This window comes from Silene latifolia, chromosome 6 (assembly GCF_048544455.1).
Source record: "Silene latifolia isolate original U9 population chromosome 6, ASM4854445v1, whole genome shotgun sequence".
Taxonomy (NCBI): Eukaryota; Viridiplantae; Streptophyta; class Magnoliopsida; order Caryophyllales; family Caryophyllaceae; genus Silene; species Silene latifolia.
This window is the reverse complement of record NC_133531.1, coordinates 934,865-949,793: the sequence shown is the minus strand read 5'-3', so window position 1 is coordinate 949,793 and position 14,929 is coordinate 934,865. Positions and strand designations below refer to the sequence as shown.

The following is a 14,929-nucleotide window of genomic DNA, read 5'->3' as shown; positions in this document are numbered from 1 at the left end:
ATGATAATTTACCTTGACCCTCGTTAATTACTTTATTACTTTAGTCCGTTAAATTCATCACAATTACCTTGACCCGTATGGCCGCGTCACAAGCTTATAGCGAAAAAATGTGACCATTTTATAATAAAAATTGTTTTTTTAAAAACGTGGAATATTTTTTATCGTTCAATTTCACATTTCCAACATCACAAGAAAGACCAACCGTTAATCCATAAATCCGAATCCATCTTGAGATAAAGCCCACAAAACTATACGATCAATCTAAATCCACCTTCCCTAAATTCCCTTCCTTTAATATAACCGCCCTCTTATCGCCTTCCCACTCCAATAAAATCTAAATTTTAAAAAAAAAAAACAATAAAAAATGACTTCAGCAACCGTGGGACCCACCCCCACACCACCGCCACAACCACCGCAACAACCAGCTCAATCCGACCGTTTATCCTTAGAATCAATCCCAACCGTCGATCTCCGCCAGCTGTCACAAGCAGAGTTAACTGCATTATCCTTGTGCTCCACCCAATCATTTGATCTCCGCCGTTGCGACGACGTCGTAATACCTAAAATCGATCGTTCCGTGTTTAACGAATCTGCTGGTAGTCGTAAACAAACCTTCTCTCGTCTTCGCCTTACTAAAAACCCTAACCCTAACCCTAATAAACCTCGCGCCGCCGCCGTCAACACCGCCGCCTCCACCACCGCTGACGCCAGCGTCGTCTCCGACTCTGACCGTGCTGACAATGCGCGTATTGTTTCTCTTTTTAAAACACTGTTTAATATGAACAACGGAATTGCTGACGTGGCGGAGGATGTTGATGTTGATGTGGATGTGGATGTTAATGAGCTGGCGTTGGTGCCGGTGAGTGTGCAGTATTGCGACGACGTCGTAAAGGCGGAGGAGAAGAAGCGGGAGGAGGAGGAGAAGGAGAGGGTGAGTGAAAGGGAGGAGAGGGAGAAGGTGTTGGTGAATAAGAATGGAGAGGTTGTGAATTTGGCGGAGTTGGCGGCGAAGGAGGATCCGTATAAGGAGGAGTTGAGGAGGAGGACGGAAGGGCGAGAGTCGGCCGAGGCGTTGTTAGGGTTTATTACTGAGGTTGAAGGACAATGGGGAAGTACTAGGAAGAAAAGGAAGTTTGTTGATGCTTGTTTGTTTGGTGATTTTTTACCTGTTGGTTGGAAAGTTTTGATTGCTATTAAGAAGAAATTAGGGCGTGCTTGGGTATTTGTTCGTCGTTATGTCAGGTAGTTTCGTTGTTTCGATGATTATAGCTAACAATGTTGCTTGTTGTTTAATGTTTAATGTTTAATGTTTAATGTTGATTGGGTAGTCTGTATTAGATTATCAAAATGTAGCTTGTGCTGTGTTATTGAGTATTCTTAGATGATTCTTAGAGCTTGATATAGTTGTTGAAGTGTTGGAATGGAATGGATTGCGTGGCGAGTAAGTGTGTGTGGAACAAGGTGTGCAATTCACAGCTTAACCAGGTCGTTGTATAATGTTGATTAGTCGTTTTAGATTATCAATGTTTTATCAAGTTTGTGGATTATCAATGTTTTATGAGAGCAAGTCCAATGGGCTAGTTTAGGGACTAGCTTGCAATTAGAAATTGCAATTAGAAATTGCAAGTTAGTTGCTACACCATTAGAGTTGTCCATGTAAGCTTGCTTAGTTTAAGCAACTAGTTTCATTAAGCCAGTAGCTTAAATGGCCCCACGACAAAAAACAACCAATAGCAATTTAGTTGGCCATTTTCCATCATTTAAGCTAGTATAAATGTTAATCTAAACCATTGTAATAGTGTGGTAGCTCAAAATCATTGTAGCTTGAAATATGATATGGCAAAGGTAAGCTACTTGCAACTAGCTTACCATTGGACTTGCTCTCAAGTACGCCAGGTATTGAATGCTAATAACTAGCAATGTCGGTTGTTGTTGAATGTTGATTAGTCTGTAATCTGTATTAGTTTATCAATGTTTTATCTAAAATGTAGTCTGTGTTGTATTATTGAGGGTTTTTAGATGATTGTTGAGCTTGCCATAGTCGGCAAAGTTTTGGAGTGGAATGGAATAGATTTTGTAGAGAGTATGAGAGGTGATTTAAGCTTGAGGAAGAGAAAGGCGCTTTTGAGTGTGTGCAAAACAAGGTGTGGCAATTCATATTGCAATTGTGTAGTGGTATATTAGTTGATGGTTTAAGACCTGAGAGAATAAGTCAAAATACTTGTTTGCTATGATAGATTATAGAAGAGTGTAAATCGCAGGTGATGCTTGATTTAACTCTGGTGTTATTTTGAGGCACTGAGAAGGGGAGTTGGCGTTTGTTGGGTTAATTGAGCATTCTTTATGTGGCCATTTGGCATCATAAGTTATAGGGAGTGACTTTTAAGTAGTTGGTTAGAAATATGGGGTGTGGGTGCGTGTCCAAATGTTAAACCCGTCTAATAAATGAAAAGTCTCGCGTTTTGCTTTACGAGAAAATGTTGTAGTGTCATATGCTTCTAGAGTGAAGTTGCACGGTTACGCTAAGTAATATGAAGGGTTACATGGAATATTAGCTGAAGGTATTTAATGTAAGGATATTAGGACATGGTAAATTGTACGTGCTAATTAGATCAGTATGTGTTAGCAGATTAATAAGGGACCCAAATAAGATTAAGCACAACGGTGCCCCAAGGTGGATTCAAAGCTGGTATGAGTTTGAGGGTGATGCTGATGGATACCTGTTTGATGTGGAAAGAGAACGTAAAATGCAGTGTGCTGAATTCAATCCTTTCCTAGATAAGGTCATCATTGGATTCATAAATCATACATATTTTAATTTGGGATAAAATGTGTGTTCAATAAGCTTTAATGCTAGTATGCGTTGCGTAATTCGGACTTGAGCGCCTCACCGAGCTTAAGTGTTGTGTAAATATTTGCTGGTTTATATTTAAAATCGTTAAATGTTTTCTATTTGAATTTCTAAGCTCCCTTTAGTCCCTTATTAATATCGTAGATTCCTTATTTCAATTTGACCAATTCATTTATGCGGTTGGATGACCTACTAGTGGAACATTTAGGCCGCTTACAACTCGTTAGTGCTTAAACTTCTTTTATGCTAATGCTATATAGAGCTAGATCAACATCCATAGGTAGTACTCTTCCTATTCGGTCAAGGTCTCTCCTATTGTTTCTATACTTGTTTCCAACTTGCCTATTGTATCTTAGCTCGCACTTTTTTCTGTGGTTTTGAACCGAAAATGTTACTTGATAACAACAACAACATCAGAGCCTTAATCCCAAAATGATTTGGGGTCGGCTGACATGAATCATCCTTTAGAACTGTCCAGGGGTGAACGCACACCTCAAAATGCGAATAGAAGTGGGAAAAAGAAAAACAAAAGGGAGAGCGGGAATGTAATGCAAAGTCAAGGTAAACTTACGGGTTTTAAAATCGAATTCCGGATTTCTTTTATAAAAATTTTAAATTTAAATCGAGAGAAAAGATTAAAACGTTTTTGAAAACCGAAATAGAATTAAGGATCCGGAATGCCTTAAAAGTAAACCAAGTAAGTGGTTGGTAAAAAAGTGTAATAAAGGAGAGAAGAACAAAAAAGTGTAAAATATATCCGAAAATGTTACTTGATCAATATTTTTTTTTTCATGGGTCACGACTAGGACCTATAAGTATGTACAAATTGGTATCAGTATGTGGTTACTTGCGAGTTGAGAGATTTTGTTGCGTGGTACAATAATCTTGAATCAATATGATGTGTATCATGATTTTCATCACTGCCACTTTACTACAGGTGGTCCTTTCCTCTAGTTAATTCATCTGTAGTGGGAACGAATTTCCTCTACGAATTTGCTCTCCGAGTCAAATTGAACATCGAATCATTGATAATGGGTCGGCCTTTTTTTTATTATGTAGGCGTATGCGCTTGCGTTATGAGAAGTCAATGCTTATGTGACGCATGTACTTTGCCTCAAGGTTGAATCTAGAGCATAATTTTACATGTTGGAAGAATGCCTTTTCTGCATGGTTTTAAGTTTATGTTTTCATCACTATTCTTGACAGTTATTGAATCATTTTTGTTCTGCTGACAGCCTGACACTATATCTTGATGGATGTTATGCAGTCCTAATGGACGACATTTTGTTTCCTGCAAGGAGGTCTCTTCTTATTTGCTCTCGTTGACTGGGCCTCAAGAGTTGCCGGAGAAACCTACTCTTCAAGGCCCTGATATATCAATGGTTGACAATGTGGCTTCTCAAAATGTTAATGTTGACAATGTGGCTTCTCAAAATGTTAGTGTTGACAGGGTGGCTTCTCAAAATGTTAGTTGCTACATTATAATTTATTATCACTTCGCTGCTTCTATTCTAGTGCTTGAACTTGAGTGATTTGCCACAGGTTGAAAAAATTGAAACAAATGTTGAAATTCCAGCTTTGCCTGATTTGTCTCAATCCAAGGATCATGACAATAGGCAAATGGATGTTCAGATATCCCCAAATCTAGAAAGGCAGGTGATATTGTCAAAGGATGTTCGTTCAGGAGAAATACAAGAAGCATCTGGTTCTGGTTTGAGTTGTCATCGATGCTCTTCTTCGTTTGCTGGAAAGGAAGAGTTATTAAACCATCTCTTATCTTGTCACAAGAGGAAGCGGCGAAAATCTGGTGCTCCGGTTGAAGAAGATGTTGTAAAAGATAGAAAGTATGAGTGCCAGTTTTGTGACAAAATTTTCTTTGAAAGAAGTAGTTACTTTGGCCACGTTGGAATGCATGTGAAAAACTACTTAAAGAATGGTGGTGGGACCCCTAAAATGACAGCCAAGCGGAAGATGTCTGAGACAGTATCTGTAGATGCAGCTCCAGTGACGTTCTCAGATACTAGGGGATCAGCAGAGCTGAATGCTGAATCGAGTGCTGGGACGCCCAAAATATCTGCTCATAGCGAGCAGAATATACATGTACCGGGGAGGATAATTGTTCCTTCTCCTGATGCCAAAAAACACTTGGACAATGGTCATGACAACCAAAATAATTTCTCTACTCAAATGGAGCTGAACGTTGAAGCTGTTCAGAGCGATAAAAGTTTAACTGGTGAATTGTCTGTCAAACCATGTGGTACTGAAAATGTTAATAATGACGCCATGGAAATAGATGAGGCTGTCGACAATTCTGTTGTAAAGCCTGATGATTGTTCTGGTTCTGACAAGGTTCTTTTTGGCGATGATAATGCTTTGCATGCAAATGCTCAAGAAATTAATTCTGCTGATTGTGTATCATCTGAAGTTTGCAGATCTCCAGCTGCAGTGACAGAAAATGATGACAAGCAATTAGATTTGGGTAACGGTGGCAGCTTTGATATGGTGAACATTATGGAAAATGAGGTGATGTTACCTTCGGAATTTGACCTGCCTGCTGAAAATGAGCAAAAGTCCGGCGATCAAATTTCTGCATACGAGTATGAGGTGCCAGACCATAATTGTTATGATGAAGAGCTGACAGGTGGCGATGATGAACTGACATATGGATCTGGCAGTGGCCATGTTGATAATGGGTTGGATGATGAAGATGGTGTTGACGATTTGGGAAGCTTGGAAGAATCTTCAGCTGTTGCCCACAGGGAAGAGGAGAGCTGTGGTGTCACTACGAGCAAAATTGAGCATAAGGTTTCTGATTTCCAGCTCGAAATAGACTTAGACACTAATTTTTCTCCTCCACATGCCGATCAACAGACAGAAACTGGGATGCAGAAACAAACACATGATTTCCCTGGCTTGGTCAATCAGACAGAAGTGGACATGTGCTCAGAGAGCACAGTGTTGTGTTTTCCAAGGGATTATGTTTCTAATTACATCGGGGACGAGGCAGTGAGAGGTTCTGATGTCGGAATAGTGCAACCTACTGGTATTAGAGATTTCCAGTTTGAGAAAACTTATAGCCCTGAGGCTAGCACAGTGAGAGGTTCTGATGTCGGAATAGTACAATCTACTGGGATTAGAGATTTCCAGTTTGAGAAGACTTGTAGCCCTGAGGCTAGCACAGTGAGAGGTTCTGATGTCGGAATAGTACAGCCTAATGGGATTAGAGATTTCCAGTTTGAGAAAACTTGTAGCCCTGAGGCTAGCACAGTGGAGGTTTTAAACAAAAAAGGTGAAGATCGTTTGAGCAATCTGTTTTTTACTTCAGGAAGTAGTGACACTGAATTAGATGGTAGGACAAACAAGTCACATACTGACATCTCTAATGAACTTGGGGGCTTCACTAGCTTTGTTGGGGATAAGCAAGCACAAGTTTCGAAGAGTTTATTATCTTGCCTCTCGATGAATGAGCAGAACCATGAAGTTGCTAAGAGTGATGTGGGTAAGGTTTCGTCCACCACAACTACAATGCATTTTCCTGGACTTGATAAAGTGGATAGCTCGAGGTCTAATAAGTCAACCCTTGATTTTAGTGACATGAGTGAAATAAATGGAAGATTTGTGACTTCCGTTCAGCATAACACCGTTCCCGTAGAGTCCTCACCTTTTCAGTTGTGGGGACAGCAATCGTGTGGCCTTCAAGAGAACCAAAGCAAAGTTTATGGAGATGTCAGTGGGGGTGCTCAGCGAAACAGATCGTCTAATAATAATAATCATAATTCACTTAATATGGTTGGTCTTCAACGACCGTCCGGTGGAGGAAATAATTTGAACGAGGTTCGTATGAATGAGCAGAGTTATGTTCAACACAGTGAAACTGGAGTATTCAGCAGTAGCAATGAAGCTAGAAGGGAGGGTAATTTTCATGGCAATACTCTTAACTTAGCTGGATTTTCGCAGCAATATGAATCTGGATATAACTATAATAAACCTTGTATTAATCAACAAAGCTATGGTACTCAACATACGGAAAGCGGAGCTTATAATAGATGTGATCAGTCTAGGCAAGAGAGAGCTGCTTATGGCAATTCCCTTACACTAGCTAGTGTTCAGCAATGTGACACAAGGTATAGCATGAACAGCACTTCTCAGCAAACAATTGATCCAGGGTACGGATTGAACAAAGGATATATCGACTCTATACAGGGACTGTCTAAATTAGACAACCTTGGAGACTCTCGAGACAGGGACTTGATGATTGGTTTTGGTAACAGTGGTGGCAGACCTAATCAGACTGCGCCGACAGAATTTATGTGGAGATCAACTGACGGAAATATTATACCGGGTGGTTTAGTGGATTCTTCATCCTCTCAAGGCCAGTCATCTGGGTCCTTTCAAGCATTCGATTTCCTTTCAGATAAGGTACCATACAATCTGTTTGTTTTTACTTTTAAATAGACTATGCGATTTCTTTTGACTTGTATGAGTCTTGATGTAACTCTGCATGTTCGCATTACCAGAATAAAAATCGAAAGTTGAGTTGTGTATTCGTTTACCGTTCATGATCCTTACGACTGCTCATGATGTTTCTGTTACGTTCTTATTTATGGGCTGATGTCATATTTGTTCCTTTAATGCCCTATAAAAATCAGTTTTCACCATTTCCAATCGAACCAAAGTCTCTATATTCTCTAGCTTTGAATATGATGCTGGAAACTTGGGAATTGGGATAGAACAAAAATGCTTATTATACTGATTATGCTTCTTACATTTTGAAGTAGTTCTGAATCGATTCAATTATTGATTCAACTCTCATATGTCTAATGTAGACAATGTTTCTTGCCTACGGAAAGTATGCTTTCCCGTTAAGATTATTGAACTTTGGCAAAGCCTGAGTACATTAAATAAAAGAGAGCTGTACTCGGACTACTCGCTGTATTTTGTTCTCTGGTTGCATTTGCATTGCATTTCAATATGTTTGTGGGATTATAAGATTAAATTTTGGATGGGAGTTGCTAGTAGGTTGGGATTCGCGTGAGTAATGGGTAGGCTACTTGTTGATTTTCTTCTGAGGATATAGAATAATTTGACAATCATTCTGCTGTTTAATTTCAGAGTGGGAATGACCTCTATTCAGCCAATGATAAGTTCGATAATATGGCAAGCTTTGAGGGGTTGAGATCGAGTGTAGAACCAATGGAATTCAGTTTCATGACTACTCAAGAATCGAATACACAGATGGAACACCCAAAGGTCTTGCAATACAATGCAGAGATGGATCCAAGTTTCGCAAACATGATGGCGGGTCATGTTTTTACCACATTGTGTGTTTGGTGTGGCAATGAATTCCAGCAAGATCCATTGGCCTGTGAAATGCAAGCTGGTTCAATTGGTTATCTGTGTCCAAACTGTAAGGCCAGAATGTCGGGGCAATTTCTGTAGTTGACTTGTCGCCTGACCCGTCTGAACCTGACCCAATCCGAGCCAAGTGGACTTGTATTAAAGGCCGCACCTGTAAATCTTGACTCGGTCCAAACCTGACCTGCCCGCTTCAGACCTGTTTGACAGGTTTGCTTGTCGTCACATTATCGTCAGCAACGGACGATTTATATGTAACATTTTCACAGCTGTATAGAATTTTCTGGGCACGTGCCCAGAAAAATGTAGTCAGTGTTGGTTGGTTCATGGCACTCGTTCAGCTCTACGAACGAGTACTATTGTTCATACATCTAGCTCCATACTCGCGCTGTGAACGGCTTAGTAAAGGTGTAGATTAGTGTTGTATTTGCCACTCTGACTATTTATCCTTGTATTTCGGCTGGCTTTCAGGCACTCAGGCTTACCTTGTCCACCATGTAGTAACAGTCAGGTATTTAGTGGATTTCTTTATTTCGTTATTTTGTTTAATTATTTTTAGAATTTGATTCAACACCATTTCTATGATCATTTTAGTGCGTTGATGGCGTCATGTGTCCCGACTCACGACCCTCGGCCACCAAGATTGCTGTTTTGTTTAAGATGTAAAGCTCCGCCTATTCCCTATCGTGACGTAGTGATTTTGTAGGTAATGGCATAATGCCATTTTATTCGGGTCATGTTCTCAATTTTTCAGATAATGATATGCGCTATTTTTTCCGAGTACAATGAATGAAGATTTTTTTTTTTTTTTTCTCGGACAGTAGAGTACAATGAAGTTGACTTTGCCCTATTATTGGACATTTTTGACATGTTTTTTAGGTGGCTTGCTAAGTTGGTAAGTTGACCCGACCTGAATTATCCAATTTAAACAACTTGAAATACGGTTTGGACAAAATACGAATGTACGGTACACCGAACCTACTTGATTCGAGGTTAAATTATCAGTCAACAACCTTATTTGCTCAAGTTGGTCGATCCAAAACCAATTTGCGATTAGCTGAGAATGACAGAAATAATCCAATGGATGTCCCGGTTAGAATTCTCTTGATCATGGCTCGAATCAAATCAAAGTGACATTTTTCTTAATTGCTTTAAGTTATGGGTCTAAGCTTGAATATACAAGATTAAATTATATGTTCATAACCTGACCTAAAACTGACCTAAACTCGACCAAACCCGCCCGTCTTTTAATGATGACCCAACCCGATGATTACCCAACATAGACGCGAGCCATTGCACAACCCAAACCTCATAGGATCTGTCCCGCTTTAACCTCTGGGCTCTAAACGTTATCGATTCGAGTGAGCCAATTAGGCAATTACCCTCTCAAGTCTCAACTTTTTTTTTTTTTTTTTTTTTTTTTTTTAATTTCTCGATCATCTACACGTGTACATTGAAAAATTAGGAATAGCACCCAATGAAGGGAGTTGGTGGGAGAAAATGAGTTTGGTAGACTTTTCAAATTCATTACCAAATAAGTTCGTGTGGGTTAAAAATTGGCACACCTCACACTACAACTCCCACAACCCCAAGATAGTGAGACATGACCATGACATTAACATATTCCTGACTATTGTTCTTAAATAGAATTAAAAAGAAAAGTATTCATATTTAGCTAATTGGACGGAAATGAAAATATCTATGACCACGTGGAGTCGATTTTTAGCGCAAAAAAAAAAAAAATAGTAAAAGTGGACCGTCCCTGCAGGTATATAGCTAATTCAATCGAAAAAGGAAAAATCTAACGGTGTAAAATCATTGAGTTTTTTGTCAGAAGGTACCTAACATTTAGGCCACTTTGCATAGAGGTACCTAACATTATTTTTTTTGCCCAAAGGTACTTTAAGTTTATAATTCACTTGCTAAGAAGTACCAATTGACAATTTCTGTTAAAAAAAACTTAACTTTAAGGCTTGACAAGACGGAAAACCTGAATTTGTTTGCTTCTCTCCTCGTTCCCTTTCTTAAAAACTATTAATAATCATATAATTTAACCTATTTATCTCATCTCTAATCATGTTTAATATATTTACTCCCCCACTTCACCACCTTTTCTCTCCGCTTCATCTCCTATTCCGACCACCTTATCTCCTTCCTCACCTTAAATGAAGTGCAATTATACGATTTGAATGAAAAAACATGGTTTTTGTTAGGTCAAGATGGAATTTTGACTTTTTTTTTTTAACGAAAAACATTAGTTGGTACTTGTTAACAAAGGATATATAAACTTTAGGTACCTTTGGGCAAAAAAATTAATGTTAGGTACCTGCGCGCAAAGTGGCCTAAATGTTAGGTACTTTTTGACAAAAAACTCAAAATCATTTGTTAATATATCTTTTAGACTTCGAGCCTGTTACCTTCTAGGAAGGGCGGTTGTGGTTACTAAATGCGTCTAAAATAGCGATTTCAGATTCCCTCATCATTCAAAAAAAGATAAAAAAAAGGAAAAGTAGTAGCGAACTGTTATTCAAAGAGGCGAAACGGATATTCCTCATCTCAAACAAATATACATCCCACACGACCACAATCATCGTCAAACAATCAGCACAAAACCCAGAAAAAAAAAAAGGTCCAAAACAGAAACAAAAAAAAAATCCTTACAAAAAAAAAAAGTCAAATCTTTGATGAACCATCCATTTCTTACATGATAAAGGAGATCACAAACATTACCCTAATAATAAAGTTTTGATATAAGGCATGATGCACGAGTCATGATGCCTGTATCTCTATCATCATCCACTTTTTATCCTTCTTTTTTCAATTTTTGTTCAATATAAATAATATATTCTTCCCCCCTTTTTTCAACTTTTTTTTTTTGTTATTTTAATCTGGGTGTTCTTTTTGTTTTTTGAAATTATTGAATTTTCAATTTGGGTTTTCAATTCACCTCATTTTGTCATCTGGGTAGTGTTCAATTTTGTGAAATTTTGATAAATTAGGGAGGATTTGGGTTGGTGAATTGAAATTAGGGTTAGGGTTGGGTGATTTTGATTGAAGGATGATGATGAAGAGCTTTAATTGGGTATTTGTAGTTCTTGTTTTGGTTTTATTTGTGGGATTAGCTCAAGGTGAATCAAACACGGTGATAAAGTTGGGTTCTTGCCCTGTTATTTCAATTACTGATGTGATTTTAGGGTTTCAAGAATCTGTTTGTCATGTTCATCATTCTTATGGTGTTACTGTTATTGAGGTATTGGTTTTAGCTTTTCTTTGTTTTTCTTTAGGCTTGATTGTTTAATGGTTTGATTAATTGTTCTATTTGTGACTGATTATATTTTTGGTGTTTTGTTTTCTTGATGGCTGAATTGAATCCTGTAAATTTTAATTGTGTTATTGTAGTTAAATTGGAATAGTTTTAGCTGTTTGAAATTTTTGCTGCGATTTCCGGATGTAGATTGTTTAGCTTATGTTGAGGTGATTAGATGATGTGGTTTTCGTAGCTAGCGAAGAGTTGACGGATTGGCATTAAGTTAGGACTTTTGTGGGATAGAGAAGTTGGTGAGGCAATAATAGAGCTCGAAACAAGAAGAAAATGGAGAAATGTGGTGTGGTTGGGAAGGGTAGAAATGAGTGAAAGAGGGTAATAGTTATCAAGTATTCGACAACGGACTTGCTTGGATTGGGGTAACTCTTGCGAGGTAATTAAGTAAGGACGGAAATGAGGGTTGATGAAGGGAGGAACTATTACGGCTATTGAGAGGGTATATTGCATTACCCCTATGGAGTAGCCGAGTAATTTACCGACTAACTATAACGATAGTTATTACACTCTTCATTTTCTTCATGTATCCACCACAATCACTAATTTACTACCTTCCACTTTCATAACTTTTCCCATAAATTACCCTGTAACAATTACCTTGAATCCGAGCCAGCCCAAAGGGGTAATACTGTAATAGTTTTCCACCTCCCCCTAGAGTAATTGATTACCCCCATATGGGAGTTTTGCCCCCTGCCTCAACTTCTTTTGCTTTGTGTTGAGCTTTATACGGTTACAACTACCTCCATCCCAAGCAAGCGAGAGTATAAGCACGTTTCATGCTTTTTTCTTTTACCTGCCTCAACAATGAAGATGTGTGATGGTTTATACTTCATAGTGTTGACGCTTCCGTGTTATGAGCTTGGTCACAAATTAGTTATATCGTATTTGACACTATTAAGCGCTTGTCTCCTATTAGATGTTTTGTATTCTAATCCAGGCTGTCAGTGTCAGCAATATACGGAGTACATTAATTAAAATGTTATGGCCTTTCGATTTTATTTTCATATTGACTTTTTTTCGCATGGTTAAGATTTGATGTTTGCTAATACAGAAGACACTGTTGCTAAGCTCATTTTTGCTTGTGTAAGAGGTCTATGATTATATTTAATCATGCACACACTTTCTGTGATAGAAGGTTTTGGCGTGTTCAAGAACTTGCGTTATGTAAAGAACATAAAATTTCCAGTAGAAAGAATGGCCTCTACCTTTTGTTTCTGGTTTTCAAATTGTAAAGGATCATGTTTTTGTTAAAACTCAGCCTCTCGTATGGTCGTATGGATTACTATTCCATTGCTCTTTTCAGTGGTAAGAGACTTGGAGAGATGAGGAATCGATTAGGTGGGGAAAAGACAATTCATTTGTCATGAGACATTTTTTGTTCAATTATTTGTATTCATCGGATATTAGTATGCACATTGACATCGTGCATATATTTCTCTCTTTTTTCCTGTTTTTTTTTTTTTTTCTAATGTCCCTTAGCCTAAATCCCTAGTTGAACTGTCCATGTTTCCGACTTGTTGCTATGTAACTTGGTTGTAAACTTGTAACTATATAGGCCCTTGCTTCTTATTGCCATGTGTCGTTATCAATAAATATTTTACTTTATTCTATGACTTTTTTTTTGCCACTTACACTAATGACTGACGCATTAATTTGGTTTTCAAGGGAGATGAAGGGTCATTGCAGAGGGCGCTGCGTTTGTTATACAGTAACAGCAACGACTATGTAGCTGTTCTCTTTTATGCGTCATGGTGCCCATTCTCTAGGAACTTTAGACCGAGCTTTTCAATTCTTTCTACCTTGTACCCATCGATTCCCCATTTTGCAATTGAAGAAACGGCTGTCAAACCAAGGTTTGAACTCCCGTAGCTTTATTTCCTCAAATGTTGGAAGTTTTTTATATATTACTACTATTTATTTTTATCTCGTGTGTGATACAGCATTCTTTCAAAGTATGGGGTTCACGGGTTTCCAACTTTGTTTCTTCTGAACTCTACAATGCGTGTACGGTATCGTGGCTCCCGTAGTATGAGTTCACTTGTTCATTTCTACAACGATGTTGTTGGTAGGTTTCTTTTTTCCTGTTTCCTCATTTGTCTTTCGCATTTTGAGGTGTGCGTTCACATGGACGGTTTTAAAAGATGATTCATGTCAGCCGACCCCAAATCATTTTGGGCTTAAGGCTCTGATGTTGTTGTTGCCTCATTTGTCTAGTTCTATGAAGGATGTTTTGAACACTGGTGGGGATGCTTTACTGAAATGGAGGGAATATATAATTAGGGACTGTCATGTCGTCACCAAATATTATCGTTTTTTTCTTGCTATTTCCGTTCAAAAGCTACGAAAATATTAAATAATATGATCCAGATTAGTTCACCTTGTCATATGTCAATGCTCTCATCTGTTATTTATTTTCATCTGATCTACGGTGGATTAGATAGGAGTCTTAATCGGATATCTTATTAACCAGATAATTAGATGCTTATAGCTACCACCGATTATTCTTGTAATGTAGGCATAGAAGGCGACCCAAGAGATGAGTTACCATTTGACAAAATCGTAAGTGCTTCAAATGAGGAAAGAAACGACAATGAAGAGATAGAGAATTATCCTTTCTCATGGGCAAAATATCTCGAGAACCTATTTCAACAAGAGACATATCTTGCTTTAGCCACCATGTTTATGCTCCTAAGATTGATGTTCCTCGTAATTCCTTACGTCCTCGAGTTTGCTCGTTGTACTTGGAGAAGATGTATGGAGCATGTTAGGGTAACAGCCTTGTGGGAGTATCCCTTGCGCTACCTGAACAAGAGTAAACAGGTTATAAGCTCCTGTAGGGGTCCTCGAAAGGGAAGCAACTTCCAAGAAGGTGCTATAAACGCTCGAGCGTGGGCATCAAAGTCTTTAGCTTCGGCCGTTTCCATTGGGGGAGATGCAAGTGCCAGTCGAGCCGCAACAAGTGCAAGTCATTAAACTTCTTCACCAAGTTACTGAGATTTGAGGAAATGAGCAAGGTTTTAATGGATGGACTTGATTGAACGGGAAACGTCTTATTCGTCATTTGTGTGCAATTGTGAGCATTTAAGCCGGAGGGAATGTATCGTTTTTCTCGTCTCATGGTAGCACTGATTTTCCGTTATGGCCCGATAGAGGGATGTAACAGCTTACTTCCTGTAAATGTGCATGTTATGACTTTGCTTACCTTACCCGGTGATGTTTTTGACCAACTTTGACTTTGACTTTTTTCTTTCCTTGGCTTTCTAAGCCATTCTTTGTAATTGAGCCACAAGCGTAATTTTTGATATCGATAGGTTCCATATTACGTCATGACTTTACGAGCAAAGTTAGTTGACATTTGCCCTAGTTGTGTTTCCAAATACCGGTTTGAAACAAGTAGCTAG

The 14,929-nt window shown here is 38.5% G+C and overlaps 2 protein-coding genes across 3 annotated transcripts; both read left to right on the top strand.

Annotated features, from left to right (window-relative positions):
- Window positions 1-236: 236 nt before the first annotated feature.
- LOC141585876 (uncharacterized) lies at window positions 237-8,742 on the top strand. Of its 2 annotated transcripts, none has more exons than XM_074406943.1 (4): window positions 237-1,242; window positions 4,119-4,317; window positions 4,394-7,270; window positions 7,964-8,742. In XM_074406943.1, the coding sequence occupies exons 1-4, from the start codon at window positions 365-367 to the stop codon at window positions 8,288-8,290; spliced, it is 4,281 nt and encodes a 1,426-aa protein (XP_074263044.1). In that variant the 5' UTR covers window positions 237-364; the 3' UTR covers window positions 8,291-8,742. The 2 variants fall into 2 exon arrangements, with proteins under 2 accessions (XP_074263044.1, XP_074263045.1); XM_074406944.1 differs by having other exon boundaries at window positions 266-1,242; window positions 4,119-4,287.
- Window positions 8,743-10,794: 2,052 nt separating this feature from the next.
- On the top strand, window positions 10,795-14,855 carry LOC141585880 (5'-adenylylsulfate reductase-like 4). Its single transcript, XM_074406948.1, has 4 exons — window positions 10,795-11,456; window positions 13,194-13,381; window positions 13,469-13,593; window positions 14,044-14,855. Exons 1-4 carry the CDS (start codon window positions 11,265-11,267, stop codon window positions 14,499-14,501), a joined length of 963 nt encoding a protein of 320 aa, XP_074263049.1. The 5' UTR covers window positions 10,795-11,264; the 3' UTR covers window positions 14,502-14,855.
- Window positions 14,856-14,929: the final 74 nt, after the last annotated feature.

Coding starts and splice junctions, on each gene's coding strand:
- LOC141585876 (XM_074406943.1), top strand. CDS start 365: ATGACTTCAGCAACCGTGGGACCCACCCCCACACCACCGCCACAACCA. Junction 1,243..4,118: donor TTTGTTCGTCGTTATGTCAG/GTAGTTTCGTTG, acceptor GATGTTATGCAG/TCCTAATGGACGACATTTTG. Junction 4,318..4,393: donor ACAGGGTGGCTTCTCAAAAT/GTTAGTTGCTAC, acceptor GATTTGCCACAG/GTTGAAAAAATTGAAACAAA.
- LOC141585880 (XM_074406948.1), top strand. CDS start 11,265: ATGATGATGAAGAGCTTTAATTGGGTATTTGTAGTTCTTGTTTTGGTT. Junction 11,457..13,193: donor ATGGTGTTACTGTTATTGAG/GTATTGGTTTTA, acceptor TTGGTTTTCAAG/GGAGATGAAGGGTCATTGCA. Junction 13,594..14,043: donor TTTCTACAACGATGTTGTTG/GTAGGTTTCTTT, acceptor CTTGTAATGTAG/GCATAGAAGGCGACCCAAGA.